The 27,500-nt window shown below is 37.5% G+C and overlaps 1 protein-coding gene across 1 annotated transcript in view; it reads right to left on the reverse strand.

The window, feature by feature from the left end:
* Positions 1-27,500, reverse strand: part of Exoc4 (exocyst complex component 4) — a 771,143-nt gene that overhangs the window by 217,017 nt on the left and 526,626 nt on the right. Inside the window, exon 11 of the mRNA XM_015493819.2 lies at positions 10,163-10,382. Coding sequence (XP_015349305.2) covers positions 10,163-10,382 — 220 coding nt within the window. The remainder of the gene's footprint in view (positions 1-10,162; positions 10,383-27,500) is intronic.

Consider the following 27,500-nt stretch of genomic DNA (forward strand, 5'->3'; position numbering starts at 1 on the left):
ACCAAGATTAGATGCACACAGGTTCTCAGTAGGACAGGATCCTTGAAAAGCATAAAGAAAAACAGCTGCTTTCCTTTAACAGTTAATCTGAAAGAGCCCTTTAACTTTCAAGCTGAGACGTCTTCTTTTTCTCTCTTCATTTTCTCACTAGAACATCTCTAAGCCAGAGCTGCAACATCCAGTCAGGGCAAAAAAGACTTAGGATAAGAACCTCAAAAATTCCCTAGGTACAGCAGTTCTCTGTCTCCACTCATCTGGCTCAGACCAGTAATCCTGCCAGATCAGCAATTCTGTTGCTCCCGAGAATGATGACTATCATTTGCCTGGGCTGTTGAGACAGGCTTTTCTCTCTTCTGAGTATCTTTTGATGGGACACTCTTCCTCTTCTCTAACATTTAAGGAAAAGAAATAAATCTGAAGATGCCTTTGTTAGCAAGTAAAGTCAAATATATTTCAGGCAAAGGCAGCTCTCTAAAGATCTGAGTGACAGAGTGTTAATGTAGTTCGGTTCCTGTCAGCAGATCTGTCATAAGTCATTACCTTCTCTCCTGCTTATCCACCAAGGAGTGGGCTGAGGCAAGATCAAAATGGACAGCAGCCAATCAACGTCTCAAAATATTTATCTCAAATGAGTCCAGTTTCATAGAGCAGTCCAGGTGACAACTAAGCTGGCCATCAGTGGACCTACCTTTACTCATGATAGAAAGTAAATTCAGAGTCCTAGTTTAAAGCCAGAGCTTATCCCCATACTGATGTCATTCTCAAACAGGCTTGCACTCAAACTAGTTTCTTAGTACCAAGCAAAGCTGGTAAACAAGTGTCACCAGCTGTAATTACTTTTCTGTTCGGCTGTCCCTTGTGACTAAAGCCTTCCAGCTTGTTCTTTTGAAGCTGACCCCTTAACCCAGATGTAGTAGATGGATTTTTGAAAAAATGCATCTAAATTAAAATCTGTTCCAAATACAGTGTTTGAGATGATGGATTGCTGAAGAAAACATTTTGGAACAATGATTGACCCCAAAAAACAAAAAAATTGAGATCATAAGGATCCTTACAAAATATACAAGGCTAGCAGCAGATGATTTTCTGCAGACAAAAGAAAAAAAAAACAATGCTTATTTCTAGTCCCTTTGGTATTACTCCAAATGCCTAGCTAGCTATCGTCTATATAAGTTGGTTTAAATATAGTTAATTTTTTTCTCTCCTGGCTCGGATAAAGCTGCTTATAAAAGTCTTATTATCCAGGATCTTCTCTAAGAAAACCAGACGATGAGATCCTATTTCTTTTTTCTTTCAGAGATAAAACTATAAGTTAAAGACATTTATAAAAATTGAAGACAATTGTATAATGTGCCTGGACTGGCTATGTATAAAATAATTTCTCACCATCCCAGTTCACAACCTTCTTCATCAACAGTTAAGGGGACAAGTTCCTTTGTAATAAAATATTTATAAAGACCTTATTTGTAGATTAATCATAAGCATGAGCTGGTCAATTTCCTGTTCTATGATACTATTTAAAGGAGACATCTGGATGAGTTCTTTTAGAAGTTGAACACATTCAACAAAGCAACTACTTTCTCATGTTCAAATTTTCTACATAAGATATTAAAATCCTGTGAATAGCATCTTGATAAAGTGCTTAGGGAGTGGTTGGGGATTCATTTCTTGGATAAAGGAATTAAGATGACCAGGTTCAGTTGTGGTATATGTATAATAAATATAGAAGAGTGTCAATTGTAGAATCTGGGTGGTGATGATGTGGGTGTTCACTGGACATTTTTCCAGCTTTTATGTATGTCTGAAATATTTTCATGATAAACTGTTCTTAAAATAATTTCATGATTGTCAGGTTCTTATGATGGTTTTCTAGTCATATGAAAAAAACTGTTGGTAAAGACTAGTGAAGCTTTTCATTTAAGAGAGAAATTTTTTATTTCTGCTGGTGTTTTAGCACCATTCTCTTTAATGCTAAAGGATTTTTCTGAATGGAGCAATTATGTGAACATGTGGACCAATACCAATAAATATCAAAGAATACCTCAATATCTAGAGCACCTCCCCAAGTCCTGCTGAATACCTTATCCCATTGTACTTCTTGCCCTAGTCTGATGAAGCAGTTTGGTAAGTATCATTCTCATTTTAGAGATGAGGGATGGGAACTCAGGGAAGGCAGCTCCCTGGCTTGTCCTCGGCTGCTACAGAGACCAGATTCATGCTTTAGTTGCTTTTCCCACCCCACCATGATGAAACTTAGCAGTAATTACTTTAAAAGATGGCTCTGGATCTTTTAAAGATCACAACAAAAATTCTACACAGTTAAAATGTATTAAATCAACAGGAGAGTTAACAACAGTAGCACAACTTGATGAAATGATCTGAAAACAGATGAATGTCAAAAGATCCTGAAAGTCCCCCTGGGTAATGAAAGATTTAATTTGTTTAGCTGTCATAGAAGTGAACAGGTGAGTGTTGAAAGCAATGGTGACAATCTAAACAAAGACAGGAACAAAGGGCCTCTTCTAGTACTCCACAAGTGGCTGCTCATGTGAGGCCCCTATTTGTCATGAAGAGGCCACACAACACAGCTAGTGAATAAATAAAATTATGGGTAAAACTCAAAATAAAACCGAGTGGTAAGTTGTGTTTCTTTAGGTATAGATACAAGTGAAGAAAGAGATTAGATCCCAAGACACGCTGGTTCTTTGGCCTATTTTAGAACAGTGAGACCATCAGCGCCATCTCTCTGAGCTTACAAGGGGGATAAATCAATTGATCATCTCCCTTTTCGACTTAATGATTTTCGTGATGACTTCCAGGAGACCTAAATGGGACTAATCTAGTTACACTAATAAAAGCTGAATCTATTCCATACCAGAAAGTGGAACGGCAACAACTGGCTGTGGTGCAAATGCCACTCAAAGGCAGCATTCCTCATATTAACATAATCTGATATGATGAAAACAATATGCTGTTACTGCTGGCCACACTTCCTTGGGAAAACAGAAGAGGTTACTGGCAGTGCATAGGCTTAGCTGGGGAGATAATAGGTTTGGGAATTGGTGTAATTATCTCTAGCAAATTATTATACTGTAAGCAGCTGTGTCCACCAACCTTCAATATGGCTCAACTAGAGCTTCAGCAATTACTCAGCCTACTCAGATCATTCATTCATTTTAAACTTAGTGTCTAGATTTTATACCATCCTGGGCATGTTACTTGAAAGCGATATTTCTACACTGTTTTCTGACAGACGGTCTTGAGGAAAAATATTGCAAATTGAGTATACTGTATTCTAAGTAACTTGCTTCTAGTTAATGACTGTAGTGAACTGGACAGTGTTGCCCCCCCAAGATTCTACATGGAACCTCAGAATGGAAAAATGAGAACAGACTCTTTGTGGATGTAACTAAGGTAAAAACTGGGATGAGACCATCAGGGTTAGGATGGATCCTAAATGCAATGCAAATGGCTTTATACAGGCCAGAAAAGGACAAATGAAGACACAGAAGAGACCATGTCGAGACTGAGGCAGAAACTGGAGTTATTCTGCCAGAGCTAACAAATACCAGAAGCCACCAGAAACTGGAAGAGGCAAGGAAGAGTCCTCCTCTAGAACTTTGGAAGGACTATGGTTTCAGAACTGTGATGGAATAAATTTCTGTTGTTTGAAGCCATCAAGTTTGTGGTAATTTGTTATGGCAGCCCAAGGAAACTAATCCACTAATCATCAATACTGTGTGCTGCTTCTGCTGCTATAAATGATCAGTAGATAAACTCCAGGAAAGGGAGAAAGGAGGTCAGAAAATACGATTTCTTGTGTCAGGCCAGGGTAGTGGGGGCCTGGAAAGAAAAGTGACTAGGTGGGTGCTAGAGTACAAAGAGCAAGTAGTGGGTAAAGAGCAAGTCAGGATAAGGAGATGCAAAATGAAATCCAGGGAGATGGCAGGGGTTGGGGAGCCATTGGTAGAGGTCAGAGGTCAGAGGTCAGAAAGCCATAACAGTGAGATTAAGGAGCAGGTAGGTAACATAGGAGAGCAGCCAATGCTGAAATCCAAGCCCATGTGACATGGAATAGAAAGAAGAGGGCATGCTTTACAATTGCTCCAGTTCACCACTGGAGTCTTCTTATGATATTTTATTATTCCCATCTTTAGAGAAAGAATGAGGTACAGAAAGGTTAAGCAATTTGATCATGAACAGATACTGGAATTTAAATCCATTTATGCCTGAATCCAAAACTTCTATACAAAGTTTGGTTCAATGTTATCCAACAGAGCACCCTGTTATATATTTGACTGAAGAAAGCCTCAACTATACTTTTTTATGTTCTCTTTCTCTGGGCAATAACTGATTCCGTGGAGTAGAAACTTTAGGCCAGTGGTACTAATTCTGCCTGTATGTTGGGATCTTCTGAGCACTCTACAAAATACTGATGCCAAGGCAGGCCCCAGCAGGGCAACTGATGGGAAGTGGGCAGGGGTATTTACAGGAAGCTCCTGGGTGATTCTAATGGAGCTGAGAATCTGCCATGACGAGCCCGCAGGTGTAAGTGGGAAGTGTAGCTGGCTGAGGAGGAGGTGAGAGTGTGGTGTTTGCAGGCAGACTAGCTGTTTCACTTCCGAGAAGAGACTGACAAATACTAGGGCAGTGAGGAAAATGAAAATATGCTTTAAATGTTTCAAGACTGCTTAAAATTTTACTTGCACAGCTTATGTTTGTTCCTCCAGGGATGTGGGAATTTGAGCCTGAGCATTAGGAAAGCTGCCTCTGTCTCGAATTGCCTTACAGGAGCCAGAAAATGGGGGTTCTTCCTGCCTTTGAAAAGAACTTAGCAAAATACAGAAATGTGCTAGACTAGGAAGTGGCTTCTGCTGCCACGACAAATATTGTTTTTACAACGTCTGGGCCTGTGTGAAACAAAGCGGAAAACTTATTTTTAGTGACTACTGTTGTTCACCACAAGGTTAAAAGCTCAGAACACCAGATCCTATTTGTTAACCTCAGGCCGGGCATGATGCTGCTGTATTAAGGACATGAGCCTACAACCTCAGAGTGTATCAAAATCACCTGGAAGGCTGGTTACTTCAAAGATTCAATGAGGTTCAGTAATCTGTAGTTCTTACAAGCTCCCAGAGATGCCAACACTACAGTCCATGGCCCGTGCTTTGTGTTGTCCTGATCTAAGGCAATGCTTCTCAAACATTAATGGGCAGATAAATCAGCTGGTGACACCAGACATGCGCAGACTCTGATTCAGAGGTCTGGTGCTCTTGTCCACAGATTGCCCTTTAAGTGCCACTGGAGGTAGGACAGGTAACTTGTCTAGGGCCATTGTTCACAGATAGTTGCCCATTCATCAGTTTTAAAGGTAAAGAATAAAAATATTAAGCATTAGTCCCTTGAATCTTTAAAAACAACAACATAGAGGTACCAAAGAAGAAATAATCCCCAAACCCATGATAAACTAAAGAAAAAAAGTGATTACTCCAATTTTTCCTCATGTCTTATGAACAATTTGTAGACTATGAGAGACATATAAGGTCTCCCTAAAGTGACTGTTCCCAAAATCCATTGTCTAGAATGCCAGACATGGAGTTCCCAAATCCCATGTCCAGAATATGACTCAGGAAAAATGAATTTCTCCTAAAAGGTCTCCTTGGTTTAATTTGAATCCATATGCTTTACTTTACAAGGATGGAAACCATTTTGCAGAAAAAGGGATGGGTATACAGGGCTCTCAGATGGTCAGCCCATGGGCCAGAACTAGTTCTGACTTCATGCTATCAGCATGAGAAGCTTAAGAACTGTGCCATTTTAACTTAAGCAGTGTTTAGAATCTTAAATCCAGTATCATAAACTTTATATCATGGAGGAAAATAGACACCACATCCTTGTACTAAGGAAGCAATCATTCATTCATCCATCACTCATTTATTAAATATTGAGTGCTTCCTCAATATTCAAGTTATTTTAAGAGTCTTCAAGGAACTGGAGAGAACCAACTATGGCAAATATCCAAGCTCTTCTATGTGTTATAAAGTGCTTCAGATGCTGACGAAAGAGATGGTTTGGTGCTTTACTTCTTTGTGAGTCAGTACAAAGAGAGTAAATGATTTAGAGCTGTGCTTTTCAACATGGTGAAAGTCTAGTTTGTTCCCTCAATATATTTCAGATAGGTGCCTTTGTGAAATGCAATAGAAATAAATTACTAGAAAAGAAAAATTTAAAACTCACAAAAATGTACAAAACATTAAGTCCCTCTCAGTTTTTGTCTTGACAATGTCAAATTGCATATATATACACACACATACACACACTTACCTTCAAATTGTGTCTGAGATACCTGTAACATATAACTTGCAGACAAACATGATCCTTTCTACAATTTGAGTAGAACAGGCTTACAGCACAGATTCCAGGGTTATATTGCCTGGGTGTGAATTATAATTTCACTTTTGCCAGCTATATGATGATGGCCTAATTATTTAAATTCTTTGTTTCTCACTTTTCTAACTATAATAAGATCCTCACAGAAGTTCCTGCCATACAATCAAAGCACTTATAAGTCAACACACATAAAGCACTCAGAATAGTTCCAGCTCATGGAAAATGCTACTGAAGTGATATCTGCTAACATTACCAATTACCTACTATTAAGATTGCTGCCATTACTAGTAGTACTTCAATTATTTCTACCAGTACTACTTTGCTGTATCATTTTGGGCCAATACTTGCATAGCTGTTTCACTTATAAAATTATATTTGTATTCTCTTCCTTCCTCTTGACTTCCTTCCTTCCCTTCTGGGGGATCTGCGATGGCAGGTGAAATCACTGGTGGGAAAGCATGCTAGCACCCAAGGAGTTGCCCGCTCATAATATGAGTGTCTGTAATGCCCGGAAGCCATCTCAGAGGCATAGGAACACTGGTGCTCTCTTCACAGGGCACCCATGCACTGCATCTGCCTATCATTAAACAGATGAAAACAGCATTAAGACATCTGTCCTTCCTCTTCCCTGAGGAATCAGGCTGGGCTGACGACAGATGACACTGGGTGCTGCCTCAAGGAAAAGGCATGTCCTCCCTTCTATTCTTTGACCAAACATCCGTCTAGTAGAGGGCATAACTGTAAAGGACATTTTTATGCTTCATGTAATTGAATACTTAACCCACCTGCATCTTTCACATATGCATATATTTTTCCAATTCCCTTCTTAACTTTTGTTTTGGATTCTCAGTTCACATTTCTGAGAATTATTTCTTACTTTTTTCCCCCAGACTAGTTACCTATGATTATTTGAGAATAAAAACATAAAGAGACACAGAAACAGTGAAACATGAGCATGGGAAATTATGATAGAAGACAATTTATAAGGCAAGAGAAGTTCTCAGCATGGGAAAGGAAAGATAAGCATCTCCTCATTTGCTTTTTAAATCTTGTAACTCAGAATATTAAACAAATGTATTATCTGCACCTCCAGCACCTTGCATTTTCATAAAATAAAATTTGGATTGAAAAAAGAGAGAGGGCAACAAAATAACTCAATAACAAAGCAGGTGTTTTTATCTCCAAAAACAAATTTAGAGGCTAATAGCTTGAATGGCCTTAGTCTCAAGATTTACTTACTTACATATAATTATATCCTGACAAGGTCAAAGACGGAACAGGTGAAATGGAGTTCTTCCTGAGTCTCCGAGCAGAGTAATTGATTTAAAGGACAAGAGGCGCAGTTACACATACAAAATGGCTGGTGACGAGGTTGGGAGTGATCTGACAGGCACATCAGTGCACTGCCCAGAGATGACACTCAGATGGCAGCACATGGCCTGACACAGCCCAGATTGCAGTCAGCTAGTGATAAGTTTTAATGTGTCCTTGCTATTCAAGCTGAAAACAATCATGTTTAATAAGCCAGAATCTCTAGTTCACAGATCTCCTGGTAGTGCCCTGTTGCCTTTTTCCCCCTCTCAATCTCAGTACACTAAGCATGTTCAAGTTGCTCTATGTGGCATATAGCACAACACTTCGGGGAAATAACTAACGAATGGGTTTCTAATGAAGGAGACTAACATGGCCAGACAAAGCAGGACAGTAAACATGTTTTTGCCATTATCTCTCATTTTCCCATTCTGACTCTGCAGGTATTTATGACTCTCAAAACTTACTTATTGTGTCCATCCATCTACCCATCCACCCATGCATGCATGAATGCATTCAAGAAATTATTTATTGAGCATTTTCCTGCTGTCTGATACAATGTTATGCTTTTGCAACTTACCTTTTAGTGGGGGAAATACCCAGAAATTAAACAAGTTAGCAAAATTAATAAATATAGTTATGATAAATGTTGAGGACAAAACCAAAAACAACCTATGTTGAGGTTGGGGATGTATATCAGTGGTAGATACCTAGCCTAGGGTGTGCAGGGCCTTGGGTTCAATCCCCAGCACTGCACAAATAAATAAATAAGTAAATAACCAAATACAATAAAAAACCCAAAGTGTTAAAATAGTGATTGAGGAGACTCCTTTGGGGTTCTGACACAAAGAGTATTTGATTCAGATGATTCAAATGAAGAGAGATTAATGAAGAGAGAACTCACAGAGGCATGGGCAGGGTGGAACAAAGCATCAAGGGATAGTGAGGCATTCGGAGACCAGTAACAGCAGAAAGCTGCAATCAAGGGACAAGGAAGACATGGTGTTACCAGAGACCAGTGAAAGCCAAGCTGTGAAGGAAATGTCACCTGGTGGGACCTCTGGTTATGGAGGGATGCACCCACAGCCAGGACCATGATCCAAAGTGGGGAGGAAAGGGAGAAGATCAAACTCAACCTTGTTCTCCTCACCCTCCACCTCAGCTGGTGTTTCTTATTGAAAGAACCTGATCACAGCCATGTGGCAAGTGACACAGACCATAGAGTTTACCTGTAGTATTGAAAACCTATGGGAGGTGAAGAATGGATGAAAATCAGGAAAGGGGAGCTACTTAGGTGGAGCAGTCGAGAAAGACCTCTCAGTGGAGGTGGCATGTCAAATAAGACGCAGAAGTTCCCCACTATGCAAAGAATCATTATAGAGTAATCCACAGATGGAGCAGTGAACACACTCCTTTGCCATTTCCCCTTCTCCACACCCAAGACTCAGTATAGATCCTTCATCAGGAACATATCGAACACAGGCCCAGATAATCCAAATGAGCATCTTCCTAAGTGTGAGGCCTCTGTTCAAAATTCTTTGTATCATAGAAAAGTTTGCTTATAAAAAAAATGCTCATAACTAGGATAATTCCCTAAGATCCCACAGGTAACTGAAGCAAGTGAAACTCCCCTCCAGCTTCTCCTGAAGCTTCTTCTGAAGAACTTGAGTCTTCTGTACCTTGAATATCACCACATTGTGTAATTTATGTAAACATGGGCTTTATGCCCATTGTGGCTTTAAATGAAGAAACCCTATATAAAGTTACGAGGTAATAAAAGTCAAACTTCACCCATAATTTAAAATTGTACTAATCTTCTATTAGTTTTATATTCATCTCCAAGTCACCAGCCAAAATGTGTATAATATATATATTTCAAATTTATTAATCAAAAGTATCTATTTACAGATTGTTTAATTTCTACTGCTCCCAAACCATTTTGTTATGAAGTCAAAGTAGAACTTTCAAAGTTAATGAGATCATTACTTGAATTAAACGATTTCACTTGTAAAAGTCAGTTTACTGGTTCAAATTCACCATGAACTAGTCAAGTTATTTACAGCAAGTCTGCTGTCAAATGGTGCAGAGGGTTTCCGGCTGGTAATTGAGGTTAGGTAGGGTGACTGAATTCCTTCCTGTTAATCCTTCATACTCTGGGATGCATTTACAAATAGAAAAAGAAGGCCTTTCAAGGACAAATTCCAGCAGATAATGAAGGGTTGACTTTGTGTTAATGAGACTCAACATTTCCCACAAAGTTAACCAGTTTTTTTCTTAAAGATCTTAAGGAAATTCCAACTATGTTAGACCTAAATTTCCCTAGTGCCTGTTTAATTTATTTCCTCTTGTTTTGTCCCTGCTGAATATGGAAACAGATGGTAATCCTTCTTCTTTAATTCACAACTCTTGCCAAGCCAATAAAAATTGCTGATAAAAGCAGAAAATTCTGGAAGATTATTACCTGTAGGAGAGGCCGCTGCACCCCCAACACCTTCATGGTGTCTGCATTAGCGAGGATCTTCAAAGGGTCAGATGTTTTAGTGACTCCTTCAATCTCCTTGTTGATCTCAGCCAAGACCTGACTGAGGAAGATATTTTTGATGTACATGGTGAGAAACTCTCGAAGAGGGCACTGTTTGGCTGGTCCAAGCCCCAGGGCATGCTCAATCTCCTGAATAAATCTGGAAGACAGAGTAAAAAGGTTGTTAAATATATCAGAAAAATATTTATATAAACATGACACCACAACACATGTCCATGGAGAGAGGTCAGCACTCTAGCATTCATCTAGACATGATTTTCCTTAAAAAAATTATTTCACTTATTAAATAGAAATAGGATGAAATAGAAAAACATGACTCCTAGGAAAAGGAGAGAACTAAGGCTGCATGTGGCAAAGGAAGAGTATGATAAACAGAAAACAAACTGATGACACAAATCAAAGAGCACACCTACAAATAGTACATATTGCTCACTGAAGCCTTCACAGGAACACCTATAAACATTAAGAGAGAGAGTAGGCAGGGTCAGGGGAGAGGATAAAGGATACTCTTGTGTGTGTGTGTGTGTGTGTGTGTTGCTGGAGATTGAACCCAGGGTCTTGTGCCTACAAGACAAGCACTCTACCAACTGAGCTATATCCTCAGCTCAAAGGATACTCTTTAAATTCATGATGATACATCAGTTTGGAGGTTGAGGAGGAGAATACGATGGGAGCTGCAGGGCAAAGAATATAAAATTTATTTTTAATGTTTTATTTCCTTTATTAATAACACTCGATGCATACACAACAAAATGTTAATAATGGTCAAGTCTCAGAGATGAGTATGCAGAGTTTTTTACATTATTCTTGTTCTTTTTTTAAAAAAGAGGCAGCCCTTGCATTGTGTGGTTTGATATGCACAAATTTAACTTACTACGGTTTCGTTAGGTAGTATCATTGCCCTGACATGATTTAAATTCCATAGTATCACAGTATAGTTACCAGAGTATATTAAGTCTGAGTAATTGCATAAAGTCAAAACTATGTTGCCAGCTCTTCTGAATTCTCTAAGTAAGTAACAGCCTTGCATCGTGATCGGTGAACAATCACATGACTTTTTCCAAGTCTACTGGTAACTGGTCATGGCAAGACAGCCTCATGACACAGTCCACAGGGCTCCACTTGAGCATGGAAAATGCATTGGCTATTCCATTCATGTGCAGGCAGCCAAGTGTGTAGTTGTGTTGTCTCTTTGTCTCCCAGTGATAAGCCCATGTGACATTTTATAAAAATGGATAATTGAAAGAGGGAATTGGAGAACAAAGATAAAAGCACAGCAACAAAACTAAAAGTGATGGCATTGGAAGTGAAATCTGAACTGAATGTAAATAGAGCTATAGAAGACACAGATGACTGAGGGGATATTGACACTGCTGCCATTGGAGGGACACATGTTGCCAGAACAAAGGGGAGTTTCTCAACATCAGTGAGGAAAGTGCTTGTGATGAAAGGAAGGAAGAGGATGGAGAAGGATGGGATGCCAGAGGAAGGGATGCTGGCAAAAAGCTTCACATTAGAATTCGTGTAGATATTTCACAACAACAAAAAAGGATCAAATGCTGGCAGCTGATCCAAATGTAGACGGGATATGACAGTTTTCCAAGACATGGAAAAGACTCTCACCCTGTCTCACTAAGTAATGAGATGAAGGTGGAAACACTGTTCAAACTACTCTCACTAAGGTTGTCAAGAAGAAATAAAACACTTTAATTCTTATTATGGTTTAGATCTGGAATGCCCCCAAAGGCTCAGGTGGCAAAGGCTTGGTCCTCAGGCAGCAAGCTTCAGAGGTGGGGATTTGGGGACGTGATTGGATATGAGGGCTCTGACTTCATCAATGAATTAATCCTGGAGGAATTCATAATCTGATGGCTTTATTGAGACATAAATGAAACTATAGGAGGTAGGGCCTAGTGGGAAGAAGTGGGTGACTAGGGTGTGCACTGGAAGGGTTTATTTCTCTCTAGTCCCAACTTTTCTCTTTTTGTACTTTGCGATGTCCATGAGGTAATCAGTCTGCTCCACCATGTTAATACAATGGAGACAAAAAATCATGGATGCAAGCCTCTGAAACCATGAGCCAAAACAAATCTTTCCTACTCTAAAAGTAGATTTTCAAGGATGGGGATGTGGCTCAAGTGGTAGCGTGCTCGCCTAGCATGCATGAGGCACTGGGTTTGATTCTCAGCACCACAAAAAAATAAAATAAAGATATTGTGTCAACCTAAAACTATAAATAAATAAATAAATATTAAAGAAATAAATAAATGAATAAAAGTAGATTTTTCTCAAGTATTTGTTACAGTGATAAGAAGCTGTCTAACATAATTCTCAATGTTTCTAATGTTATAGTATACTAAATATATCTTAGTTTTCTTATTTTTCATTCCTCTATACACTTACAAATATCAGTTTAAGAGTCCTTAGTGTTTTGACCAAATTTTTTAAATTACTGTGATTTTTCTCATTGCTTAACATTGCTTCACATGGTTTTCACTGGCTTGGTCATTTTTAGCATTCTACAATGCTATGTAAAGCAAGGGCTGCCTTTAAACGTTCCTTACAAAGGAGAAGAAGGAAAATGAAATAAAATAGAGACAGGTGTGGCAGCACACACCTGTAATCCCAGTGACTCAGGAGGCTGAGGCAGGAGAATTACAAATTCAAGGCCCTTCTCAGCAACTTAGTGAGACCCTGCCTCAAAATGAAAAATAAACAGGGCTGGGAGTGTAGCTCAGTAGTAGAGCACTCTTAGGGTTCCATCCCTCATATTGAAAAAAAAGGACAAGATGAGTAACCAACTGGGAAGATGCATGTCCAACTCATATTACAGATGGTGGCTAGAAATCAAAATGAAAACCCTAGACAACTTAGTAGAAAACTGAACAAAGGACATGAAAATACCATTAATAATAAAAGAAATACAGTGGCCAGTAAACATAAAAAGATGCTTAGCCTCGTTCATAACAAGAAAAATGCAAAGTAAGCCATACTGAGATACCAATTTTTACACCCATGCAATTGTCCAAATTCCAAAAGTTTCAAAATATCCTTTATTGGTGCAAATGCAGAGGAAAAGGTTTGCTTATGTAACACTGATGGGAGGGAAACACGGCATAGCACAATACAGGGCAGTTGATACTACTATCTTTCAAAATTACAAATGCATTTCTTTTTGACCCAGAAATACCACTTCTGGGAAATTCTTCGGAGAGCTATACCTGAATAAGGACACTCAACATTTAACATTGTTTTTATGGCAAAAGACTAGAAACATCCCCATAGTTCATCAATTAGGGGAAAATGAAACTATGGTGTACTACATAGTGGAATACTGTACTGCTCCCCCTAACCTCCAAATACAAAAGCTTTTGATGAACCATGTGAAAAGATCTCCAGGATATATTGTTAAGTGGGGGAAAAAAAAGTAAGTGGGGATCGATAGCTATTTGGGAATGCTTACTATAATAATCTCTATATAAAAATTATATATCCTCATTTGTTTACTTTAGCATAAAGACACCCAGGGTAGTTTTACAAAACACTAAAGAGTACATGTAGGAGGAAGGGGCAGGGTTTGTGAAGTCTGGAGGAGGAGTGGGAATGAGACTTTCAATTATAACTTTTTAAAATCATTTGATTGTTAAAAGTTGTGAATGTATTAGCTGCTTGATTAAAAGTTAAATTAGAAAGTTAAAAAATTACCTACACATATCAAAGACTATATTTCATAAATTGCTATGTAATTAGATCACATTTAAAGTTTGGTGTATAAATAATTCTTTAAGTTAGCTTTCAGCCTAATAGTTTCTTCTACTTATTAAATTAACAAATTACAGATAATCTTGCATATCACCAGTTAAATACTCTATTAGCCCTGGTGTGTGTGTGAGTGTTTGTGTGTGTGTGTGTGTGTGTTGGAAAGGGGGTGGCATAGTATTTATTGGATCATCATAATAAAAAAAATCAACCCAAAAATTCTGAAAAGAAAGTAGGAATTGAGAAGCAAGAGAAACAACAATAAGACTTCTTACTTGATGTTATCAACATGGAAAAAAAGAAAATGTAGATAGTTTAGTGCTATGCCATGTTTCCCTCCCATCAACATGTTGATGTTCAACATGACCTTGAACAAGATTCTTTCAGAAAAGGGTGAATTGAAGAAGGCAGAGGAAAATGGAGAAATAAAAGTAGTTAACCAGGGCCATAATTTTAAGTTCTTCCAACCCCATATCCTGCAGGCTAACCTCTTCTGACCTCATCTAACTCCCAGAGAAACCCCCCACCCAGGTGCATCCAGGTCTCCTTGGTCTGCTTCCAAAGGATACCTGCTCTTATTAATTTGCTAATGAGTAAATACTTCAAAATTCCCTTTATTATTACTTTTTAAAATAAATTCTAGAATTCCTGTTTATTTTCTTCAAACAACTTAGAATGAGATTTTCTAAGCAGAAAGTACTGGTTATATTTTCAAAATGTTCTTAAACATTAGAACACATATTTTCCTAGTCAACCTGTTCCTAACAGACTAATGAAGTCTCTAAACTATCTACATTTTCTTTTTTTCCAGTGTCTATTTGTCTTTGGTGTCCCTACAATATGTGACTGCTCCAAGCGCCACAGACAAAGGGGCCCCATCACTTGCTGCTGAGTGATTTCTTTCAAATAAAAATCATTCATTTCCTAAAGCACACTCATCAGTCTACAAAGACATTTCCAGGTTGATACTGTCATCTCTAACTGGAGGGGACCTATTCAACATGTTTCCAAATCTGCTCTCAGAACCCTGAGAGACCTCAAAGTTCAGAAAGCGTGAAACATGGGTGTGTGTGTGCAGCGGGGGGTGGTGCGAAGAATGAAAGAATAAAATTAGGGCTGTCTCACCAGCCCCTTCTTTATCAGAGTGGGTAGAAGGATGGGTACTAGTGGCTGGGTCGGGGCAGGGTGGTGGTGGGGATGTTGATCAAAGGAGACATTGTTTTAGTTAAGGAATAAATTTAAGAACTCTATTGTATAAAATAGTTAATAATAAAATATATTTGAAAATCACAGAGAATGTAGTTAAATTTTAAGTATTCTTCCTATAAAAATGGTAAATATGAATGATAGCTGTGTTAATTAGCTCAATTTAGCCATTGGAAATGTGTATTTGAAAAATTGTGCTACATACTATATATATAAAACTTTGTCAGTTTCATTATAATAAATAAAATTAAGATAATAAATTTTAAAAATTAGAAGCTATTTGGGCAAACTGCCCTTTCAAAGGGCAGAAAAGACATAGAAAATGAGCTTTTCTAGCCATCTGAGAGGCGAACCTCACTCACTGTACCCACTGTCACAGTAGCAAGGAACAATGTAGGGAAGCAGAGTGTTAACAGTACAGAACTCAGAGTAGGTACTCAAGAGTCTGGATCTGGAAGGAACCATCTTGGGCAGATCACTTAGCATCTCTTAGCTTTACTTTTCTAGTCTGTAAAAAGGATATAACAATACTTACCCTATAAGATTGCTCTGATGATTCAATGAAGAAATAAAAATTAAGCATTCAGAATGGAGGATGACACGTTAATAACTGCTAAGTAAATGATGGCTGCTGCTATTTTTATAATTTCTATTATTACTATTATGTAGGACCCAAATGGCTAGAAATTAATGTGTGACACTTGATGATTGTTTTCACCTTGATCCTTTACTTTTCCATATGAGCAGCCATAACCAGCAACTGACATGATTAGAATGATACTTTGAATATTTCAGTAATAGATGCAGGAATAACCAAGTCCCCAAGTGCACAGAAGCCAAGTGTAAACTGCTCCCTATATCCTTAATAATCAGTAAGTCCCAGAAAGCATTTGTTGAAAAAAATATTGAATAAAATAAAGAATATATCTTTATACCCATAGTGATTTATACCCATAGTTTCTGAAACTAGGACATGACCTACCTGAAAACTAATGCCCTACTCCCAAGAATTTGGAGAAGTTCAAATAGAAGATTTAAAAAGAAGAAAAAAAATTATGCCACATCTCCACCACTTCAATGTTAACTGGTATCTGTTTTGACAAGAGTATTATCTGGTCACAGTCTGCATTCCACATTGTTCTTAATCATTTTGTGCAATATGTTTGTCCATGCTACTTTTTTTCTTACTTCTTGAGAATATTTAAACTCATTCCATGGTGCTAACGAATATGACATTATTAAACCAAACATGTATTAGGCAACATCAATGCTGCCTCCAGGTTTTTTAAAATAGATAACCTCACAGTGAATGAAGCAAAATCTTCATTTTGCTGCTGTTGAATTATTTCCATAAGTTAAAATGTGCGAAGTTCCTCAACTTTTTTCATGAGCAAATCTATAGTTTACTTTCCCCCAAATTCCCACAATAAACTGCCTGGGTTCTTTCACCTAGTAAGTACTTTTTAAATGATCTGTTGAGTGGGAGGATAGGAGGGATGGGTAATTATGTAGAGGAGAATCATCAAAAAAGTCCAGTTTTTCCAACAAGGCTCTTAACTCTATGGAAGTAGGAAAGCATTGAATTTTTAACAGTGAAAAGAATCTCATTAGGAAAGAAAATACTTCACTTCAAAGTTAAGCTAGAACACAGATGGAACCCTGTCAAAAGGGTAAGAGTTCATCTCCAGAAGTGTTTTCACACTGGGGACTTCCTAACCCTGCAAGTGGTGAATGGGCAGACACCAAGTAAAGGTACATCTGTGCATATGGGAAAGAGACCATGGGAATCAAAGAAAAGGATCTGTATAAGGCTGTGCATGGAGCATCTAATTACAGGATTTTTAAAGAACATTATCCAAATCAGCTTCCTAAACCTAAGGTTGTAAAGTAGGATAAACCACAAAATAAATAACCAACGTATGCAAGTCAATTCATCATATTTGAATGTGTAAAGCATGGACCTTATTTCCTCAATTCTAATATTGGTAGATGTAAATATTTAACCAGAAGTTTTCTTTTTAGATTATCAGTAGGGAATTTCTAAAAGCATATACATATGTAATACCTGCATTTTAAAATTGACTTTCTTATAGCAAGTTATGCACTTTTGGGAATGCACAAATGAGCATGCACTATCAACATTTCACCCAGTATTCTCAAAATTTTTATCTTGATAGGATTTCTATCCAGGTAAGTTATAAATTAAATAAAATTTCACTCGAGTTTCCCAAGCCCCTTGCTTAGCTCAGCCTCCTTATCACAAATTATGTTTTAGCGTAAAGCTCCATTTTTTCCATTTCATGTCAGCCAAGAATTGTGGCTGCTAACAGCTGTAAGTATCCTTGAACACAGAGGGCCTACACTGTATTGTAGAAGGTGTGATGGAAACAGGTTTAATTATTCATCTGAATAAAAAACAGCTCTTGATAGTGGACTGAGAATACAGGATATTCAAAATCCCTTCCATGTTTGATTTGTATGGGGGAAAAAAATCCCTAGAAACCACAATAGACTCTACTGCCAGACACGAGCCCATTCTTATACAAAGGATGACCAGCTGGTTGTACTAAAGTTAAGTGTGGTTTCAGAATCAAACCCAAGTAAGGTCATGCAAAAGAACAGAAATGCTCAGCTGCAGAAAGAGGCAGCCTGGCAAATGTGGCTCCTTTTAAGACATGTTTCTTACTTCCTTGACTGCTCCCAGATATGACATTTAAGGCACAGAGAACACTGGAAAACAACTTGGGCAAAGAGGAAAAGAAGATCAGAGGAATTGATTTGCAATATATTCAACTTACTTGTATTATCTGAGTCGAAAAAGATCGTTTAGGAATGATTTACAAGGGACTCATTCGGAAACAGCAGCAACAGGCATATTTAAGACCATAAATCAGTGGAACATGAAAACCGAAGAAAAATCCATAAAGGTTAATGCACTTTTGAGCACATTTGCCTCTTAATTCATGGGAGTAAGCCATTGGCACATCAGGAAGAGCCTCTCCCCCAACAGGCTGTAATTGTTCATGCTGAGTCTAACTACTGTCTGTGCTTTTGTAGAGAAAGATTTTCTGGGTAAAAGTGCAAAATAAGCTCATCACTGCAAAGTCCAATCATGTCCTCGGCCCACACCCCTAGGAGACAATTTGCAGAAGTAATGCAATAAAAAGGAATTGGGCACTCTTATTTATAATGAGTGAAATTTATGTGTAAGACTATAGAAGAAAAGAGGTAAAAATCGCTAGGAAAAGGGAGAAAAGAATATTATCTACAAAATTTGGACTCTGCAGGCTTACAAACAAATTTAACTTTTAAAACTCTTACCATGAGTATATTGCAAGAGATTCGCAACTGCATTTAAGTGTTCCCTTCAGACTGAAAAGCACTTTAGGTAAAACGAAGTAAGGCTCTTTAAAATGACAGCTGTTAAGTTTTTTAAGCATATAATTTGGAAACTGAAGTGACTTAAACTCTAACCCTTAATATCAAGAAATCTTTTTTTAAACACCTTAAAATGCACATGAATAAATAAATAAATAAATAAGGCCTATGACTATAGAACTCAAAGGCAAAATTATCCTGCTTTTCTGGTAGGTTTGAAATTCTATTTTTATCTTTTCAGTTTACTTTACTTACAGTAAAATAACCTCCCCTTTATATTTTTTTCAAATAAAAGATAAAGCTGTCAAAAATTTTTCCAAGAAAAAAAAAAACAACTTATTACAAAATGACTATCATCACCTGGAAAGTTACGTGTAAAATTATACTCTACTTTAGGTGCTCCAGATCAGGCTGGGCTTCAGTTATTCTAATGCAAGACACAGGGGAATCTGGCAAGTCTTACCTGTTGCTGTGTAAGTAGAAGCTGTGTTAACAATTGCTCACACCTATGGAGCTCTTACCATGTCCTGATTTAAGAGCTTTATGTGGAGTATTTCATGTAACTTTGACAATTACTCCAGAGGACTGCACTATTCCTAGCTCCATTTTTCCTAGGATGAAACTGAGCAACTGAAAAAATAACAGTAGCATTAATAGCTGACAGTTATATTGTTCTTATTATATGCCAGAACTGTTTTAAGGCAATCATGCTCTGCTTCATCTATTCCTTACAACACTATGAAATAAAGTACTTCTGTAACTGCCATTTGCAAGAGGAAAGAAAGGCATAGAAAGGTTACGTCATCTTCCCAAGGTCATATAACTAGTCAGAGTTGGGAATAAAATTTGATCTTGGACAGTTTGGCCCCAGAGACCACTCTGGAGGCAAGCCTACTCGACTATCTCACATACACCTCTAATATCACTGCCTCTAGAATGTTCACCCCTAGGGTTAGGACTCTTGAGGTGGGCAGGCGAGTGGGGAACAGCTAACAGTCTCAAGTCCATGCTGAAAACATCAGTGGGCTCCCTAATGGGATCTTGTGTGGGTGAAGAAGTCTAAGTATTGCTGAATACAAATATTTTAATATATGAAAGACCACAATATGGTGAATCATATCTAACACTTTTTGCTTGTGATCTGCAATTTCAATCACTTGTTAGATAATTTCAATTGAATGTCCTCTTGATAATTCAAATTACGCCTAACACGGAACTCATCACCAATGCCCTCCAATTGTTATTTCAATTCTCTCTTTGCTCTCTATTTTTGTACCATCATCACCTTCGTTACCCGGGATCAAGCTTAAAAACCATCCTTTAATTTTTCCTCAGCTTTCTATTCATGTAAGAAGCTTCCAGACTTGGAGACATCAGTTTTATATAATCTCTTTTGTTAATACAAATATTCATTAGTTCATGACTTCATTTATATAGGCAATGTTTATGGTGTGTCCACCATACTGCTGTAGGTGCTCAGGCATCCACAGTGAAAGAACAAGTAATGGTCCAAGGGCTGTCATTCACACAGCAAATGATATGAATGGAACCAACTCAGGCAGATACTCCTGTGCCTCCAATTCTAACAGTCACTCCCTAATTCAGGTTCTTATTAAATGAGATATGTAGATGAATGAATAGAACATGTAAGCTTTCTCAGGCTTTCCTAAAACAGTTTCCTAACTGGTTTTCCTATCTTCAACCCCTGCTTCCTGCAATTTTTCAAAGAGACAGTTATCATATTAATCTCACAAAAGCACAGAATATATAACTACTGGAAATTTTGTACATGTGTCCTGTCCTCCCTCGCCTCCGGGTCTTTGCACATGCTGAAGCATTTACCTAGAATATTCCTGAATGGCATGTGTCTTACAGACACTAATTTAGGTGTCACTTAATCCTATATGTGTATGTTGAATGATCTTTTTCTATGTGACCATATCATTCTACCTACAAAGACTACTCCTGTTGAGGGGTCTGTAGCCTAGTAGGTTTTAAGTTTCTTGAAAAGAGAAAATATGTCTTATTCATTGTAGATAGTGTATGGGGCTATGTAGGTAAGGCACATAAGATGTAAGTCTGACATTATTTCCACTTTTATGCATCAGCAAACTTCACTTAATGGGTACTCTGTGCACTGAAAGAAAAATAATTCCATGCCTTTTCTCACAATGTCCATGTGGTCTACTTATGGTACACCTTACATTTTATAAATTGTGGCATATCAGAGTAGGGGTTTGAAAAATTATTATTTTCACTGAAGCTTTCCTTCAAGGACTAATTCAAAACTGACTTGCTCTTTAAACCTCTTTAAACTGCTTTACTTTACTTATTTGTTCGAATTTCTTTATTTCATTACATCATAATATTAGTCATTTTTCTACCTATGTTTTTCTCTCTCATAACAGAATTAAACTCCTTCAGAGCAGCAGTTATATTTTGTACATCTCTGAATCATACTGAAGCACCTAACAGAATATTAAGTACTGTGGACACAGCAAACAAGCATTTTAATAAATAATATTAAATTATTATTACAATTTACTTAGACTTGATGTTAAAGGCCAGGACTTTTTAAAGGTTAGAATACAATGCACATATTATTTTAAAGCTATTTTAGGGAATAACTAGGGCTGGATAAAAATATGATAAAATAATTGAGATAGAATTGAGTATATCAAATCAAAATAGGAGATACACACACACACACACACACACACATATAAAATGAAATGATGCAGGCATTAAGTTAAATGTGTCAAAATGAGGCATTTTAAAGACAAATTATCAGCAAATTTAAACTTAGTCTTTTTCTCTAATGTAAACTTCAGTGAATCTTTCCTAATTCAAACACTACTCAGGCTTTAGTAACAGAAGTCCATAGTGACATAGCCATACCAATGTTTATAGCAGCTGAATTCACAACAGCTAAACTGTGGAACTAAGCTAGATGCCCATCAATCCATGAATGGATAAAGAAACTGTGGTATATATACACAATGGAATACTACTCAGCATTAAAAAAGAACAAAATTATGTCATTTGCAGGTAAATGGATGGAGTTGGAGAATATTATACTAATTATATTATATTATAATATATTATAATATAATAATATATAATATTATACTAATAAGCTAATCCCCCCAAAATAAAGGATGAATATTTTCTCTGATTAGTGGATGCTGATCTATGATGGGGGATGGGCATGGGAAGAATGGAGGGACTTTGGATTGGGCAAAGGGGAGGGTGGGGAGGGGTTAGAGGGGAAGGAAAGATGGTGGAATGAGATGGATATCATTACCCTAGGTACATGTATGATTGCATGAATGGTGTCTACATTGTGTACAACCAGAGAACTGAAGTGTTATGCTCCATTTTTTTATGATGAATTAAAATCCATTCTGTGGTCATGTACAACTAAGTAGGAAAAAAAAAAAAAAAGACACGGCTTGTGAACCTATTGGGATAAAATCACAGTATCCTGTTGTGGAAGAGACAGGCAGGCTACTCGGTTCTCTCTTCCATGGTTGCTCAACAGGATGGATTTTGTTATGTTTAACAAATGAACTTTGGAAACTCATCTTGAATGATCTCTAATGAGCCTATTTGGCAGCTGACCTTGCTCCTGAACTTAACTTATGATTATTTTGCACCCCACCCTTCTGTTTCTTGTCACTTGACTACCTGCCAACCCGAATGAAAAGTGCTCTGAGAAAAAAGTACCTATAAAGTAGTAAGTGATCCTCTAGTCAACAAATAGGACAGACCATAACAATTATGATATGAGTCTTGACCCTTACACTTTTCTACTTACATATTCATTTATTTGCATACTTCATTACTTCAGTTAAGAAATAATAATTTCTTATCATTGTTGGTTTCATTCTCTGGTACTATATCCCCACTTTCCCAGGCCAATGTAAAACATGTATTATATCTAATTATCTTGCAACAATATTCCCAAAGTTATTATTATATAGTGGTTCAAAGTACTTCTCAAATTTACTTTCTACAGAGTCCATTCCTACTTGAAAAGAGTCTCACTTTTTAGATTCATTTTTGGCCATGTATTGACAAACTATACTCTCAGGGATTCAACATGACAAATTGGGCTGGTGTAAAACCAGTTTAATATCAGAAGTGAACTAAGCTAAATATCCTGTGTTTGACTTACTAGACAGGAATTAAAGAATGATTATTCCTCTTGGGTAAAGGATACATGAGATCTCTCTGTTTTATTTCTTATCACTACACTTAAATATATAATTATCTAAATATAAAAAATTTAATTATGAAAATATTCTGATTTGATCATTATGATATATACATGTATTAAAAGAGCACACTTTATCCCATAAATATGTATGACTATTATGTGTCAATCAAAAACAAAATAAAACATCAGCCAATCTAAAAAAAAAGAATTATTATTTCTAAAGTTCCATTTTATTTGTTTTCATATTCTCTGTAAAGCTATACTAGAGTTAAAATTCTGCTCACAAATCTGAGATGTAGGAAAGTACAGATTATTACATTGTATACTGAATATGACAGAAAAAGAATAGTCTCCTGTGTGGCTGGGAACTTCCAGGTGAATATGTATCAACTGTGAAGTCATTAAAATGATGGAACACACAGCATTTCCAAAGAAAAACTATCCCCCATAAAAGAATTACAATATTATCAGTTTCTGCAGAACTGATATTCTTTTGGATTATGCTGATGACAAATACCTAAAAAAACACAGCAGACAAAACAGCTGTCCAAGAGTCAACTCTGCAATCAGGTGACTTTTTTCAGTGTGTGACATTCTTGGGATGATTGTTGCTCTTAACTACAGAAGAACATGCAGGAAACAGAATGGCCTATAGAAGTTGTTTGTATATGAAAATTTATTTTAAAAATTCCAGCCATCATATCAGCAGCCAGGTCCCTTTAACACCGTTTATTTCAGTATGATAGTAAACATAAAATTGTTCATTTTTATGAGATCCACAATGAAAAATTATGGCCGCAGGCATGATAACTACAAGCTCAGGAGTTAGTTCTGCATTTACTATTTATGCATTCAGGTTGTTACTACATCACATGCTTACTTATTAATATCTTTAAGTGTTTTTATGTTACTTTCCATAAGCATACTTTGTTTTGGAAGTGACATAAGCCCTTCTTGGACAGAAGGTATTCAATGTATTTTCTCTCTTTTCTAAAAAGAAAGTCTGTTTATTTTTGACAAATTCTAAGCAATAATCCTTCACATAAGATCCCAGCAGCACCTGGGCATGGTGGCACAGGACTTAACCCCAGCTACTCAGGTGGGGCTGAGGTAGGACTGCAATTTTGAGACCAGTCTGGGCAACTCAGCAAGACCCTGTCTCAAAATTAAAAAAAAAAAAAAAAAAATTGAAGAGTGGTGATGATGTACCTCAGTACCCCTAGGTTCAAATCCCGATGCCACCAACAAAACAAAACAAACCAAACAAACAAAAACCCAAAAAGACAAAACCAAACAAAAATGTCAGCAACAATCTGAAACATCATATTAAACCTCCAAAACATAAAACTAGTATCTACTGACTATGAACAAGCTGTGCTCTAGGAGCTAGGGATGCCACATCATATAGTGCAAATGGATGCATGAGGACATCTCATACCTGTAGTGTATGTCAATGCTTACAAAGGACTTTTTCATATTTGAACTTCATTCTGCTTTGGGGGCTATTTGGATATTGATAATTATTTCTGGTTTACATATGACAAAACTATAGTTCAGATAAGTAATTTGCTGAAGGTCACACTGCTATCAAGTTTTAAGACTGTCTAGAGCCCTGATCTGGCTGCTAATCAGTTCATTATTTTTCTTCCAAACCACATCCTAAAAATGGCTACCCCTATGCACACAAGGTTATAAGAATGTAAATTATATGGTTACAGATTCAATGATTCTAGAAAACTCCCCAATGAGTAGAAATATGGTAATCAAGATTTGCATAACTAAATTTTGGACATTTTGGTAGTTTGGAACTTTCTGTTACAGTAACATATTCTGAACAGCTTTAAAACCTTGGTGAGTTCTGATGTGCATAAGTTTATTGGAAAAGTAAGGGGGTAAAATGCATATATAAAAAGGAGCAGTGTGACAGGATCTAATATTACTGTTGTGTTTATAGGAAAGGATCCCAGTATGTAGGACATGACACACATGCAGTTCACAGGAAGTGTTGGGATTTTCCAACATGCGAGACTATAGGCCAAAGCACAGAATCCCTGCATCTTTTGCCTCTTAGTTCAATGCTCTATTCTCCAATGACAAGAGTGGAAGAGTAATTAGACTATGTGGGTTCTCTTTAACCTGGTTGGCCATTTCCCCTAGCAGCACAATTACCCTGCTAATGAGATTAAATTTGGTTTAACTGAAGGATTATTTCACTGCAGAGCCCCTGCTGACTCTGGCTCCCACAGGGACCCATGGATCTGTGGATGCACCCATCTAACATTCATTTGCCTTGATGAAAGCCAGACCTAGGAATCGGCCTGCACAGTGGTGGAAAACACAAGGGCTTTTGTTTATATTGAAAAAGAGCCTCATTTAGTCAATCTGATTCTTCCTAATACCCAGTGAAATATTTACTAATGAGCATCAGCACAGCAAGCCAGGAAGTCTTATTTGCATTAATTTAAACCATAAATAATTGAAGGTAGATTTCATTCCTTAAGTCATGGTTTCAGAAAAATCCTCAACAGCATGCTGAATAAAAGAGACCATTAGTGAGATGAAATGTATTAAAAGTTGAGGGTGGTATATGTTTTCGCCTACCCTTACACCATATGGATGGTTTCCCAATATTACAGAATTCATTATCCTTTTACATTCGCCTCAGTAGAGGTGACAGAAGGAAACACTGGCATTTTTTTCTTATTTCTCTAGGTCAGGATCATAGGGAACATATCTGTGCCATTCATCAGGTTTGACCAAAAATTGGTTGTAAGGAGATTTGAGTATCTATGAAAATTGAGTGTGCTTACCACACCTCAAGCATGACTGGATGATGAAAATTAGAAAATGAACATAATACAGAACCTGTGTCATTATAGCTCAGGCAAAACCATGCTGAGTGCAAACCACACCTCATGCTATATTAATGTCATGAAACAAAGAGTTGCAGATAGTATGGTGGTGAGGGAAAAGGAGGGGGAGAGAGGAAGACTGAACAGGATAGGAAATATTAGAGTGTATTACATTTATTAATAGTAAACCATGCATAATTTTTCTAAATATATATTTATTTTATTTTACACACATATAGGATGTACCACACTACAATTCTTAATGTGGGTTGAAAAAAAAAAACAACCCACTGATTCACAGAAAAAAAGAGTTTCAGAATTATACTTTAGACAGGCCAAGAGCACTGTTAGGATCCACTCTTTGATTTGTTTACAGACCTTATAGCGCTCTAGGCTTTAGTTCCTTTGAGGGTAGGGTGTGGGTTAGATTTACCATTACCTTCCCCACAGTGCCAAGCATATAGCCCTGGCAGATGCTCAGTGCAAACATCCTGCATAAAGTGGGAAGTTAAGCCAGCTGTGAGAGTGGCCATGGAGCAAACTAGCTACCTGGGGCTATGTTTAGCTGAGCATATGTGAAAAAATATATATTCATTTGCTGTTGGCCAGTTTTTATGATCATTTTTATGCTTGTATCCCTCTCCCATGACAATTAGACCTAACTTCATTTGTGCAAGCTCTAATTAATTTATATTTCTGAGACTCTACTTCAGGAAGATTCAGGAATTATAAACAATATTGCTGCTAGGACAAATCTGAGTGGAGGGGAGGAGGGGAGGAGTGGGCCTCCTGATTATTCATAAAGAGAAAACATAACATACTTGCCCAACAACAGAATATAAACTGGGGAAAGCCAGTAAATAATGTTGAACTCACAGCCAACAAGAAGAAAATTCTTTTCCAGTGAAACTTTCCATGCTCTCCTCCCTTCACAGCCTTGGAAATGGGCAGGGGAGTAGAAGGCATCGCTAGGAGAGCAGTCAGGGCCGGAAGGGAGCTGCCTTTATGCTCTCTCATTACCCTGGTCCCTGTTGACACCAGGTTCCAGTATCTGGTAGGTGTCTGTCGTGCAGGTTGTAGCTCTTGGCCAGTTGCCATGTAACAATTCTTTTATTCAGTTAGGAAAGGATGGGCTTAATCAACTTCAACGGTAACACTGAGCCACTCTATTCCCCAAGATAATTTATGTAAGTAAAATGCTGGAAGGGAACAAAAACCTGAGATGATCTAAAAAATTTCATATCTTGCTCTCAGACTTGAGAAGTTATACTTGCTTGACACTTTTAGTATTGTTATTAGAGAAGAGAAGACGCTTGCCTGCTAGGTTTCCCAATAGGAAAAGAAAATTATAATTAGATGTCAACACTGTCAGTTACTTCAGTCAACTAAACTCTGAAAGCAATGACCAGGGGATCGCCATGAATGTTTCTGTAAATGAACTTTTTTTGGATGCCATTCGTAAGGTTATTTGGCCTTTTGTAACCAAAAGAAAGAAAACCTTATTATCAGAAGATCAAAAATACAGTGCTTAACATGACTGTCCTTAATACTGTCTAATGAGAACAAAAAAGAAATCTTATTAAAACAGAAGAGGACAATTGTTATTCTTAGAGTTCCAAATGTTTCATTAAGAGCATCATAGAGGGCATTCTCAAGATGGCGGCGAGGGGAGTGCGTTGCCCCCGTGTGCTGCTTCACTGTGTGGGAGTATGACAAGTCAGGACGGCTAAAGGATATCTTGTTAGGAATTTCCAGCAAAAGTGGGGTGCTCCGGAACCTGGAGGAAGGATTTCCATCGCACGAGGATCGGCTACGGGGACTCAAACGCGAGAGGTTTGTCGCA

This window comes from Marmota marmota, unplaced genomic scaffold (genome assembly GCF_001458135.2).
Source record: "Marmota marmota marmota unplaced genomic scaffold, marMar, whole genome shotgun sequence".
In the NCBI taxonomy this organism is placed as follows: Eukaryota; Metazoa; Chordata; class Mammalia; order Rodentia; family Sciuridae; genus Marmota; species Marmota marmota.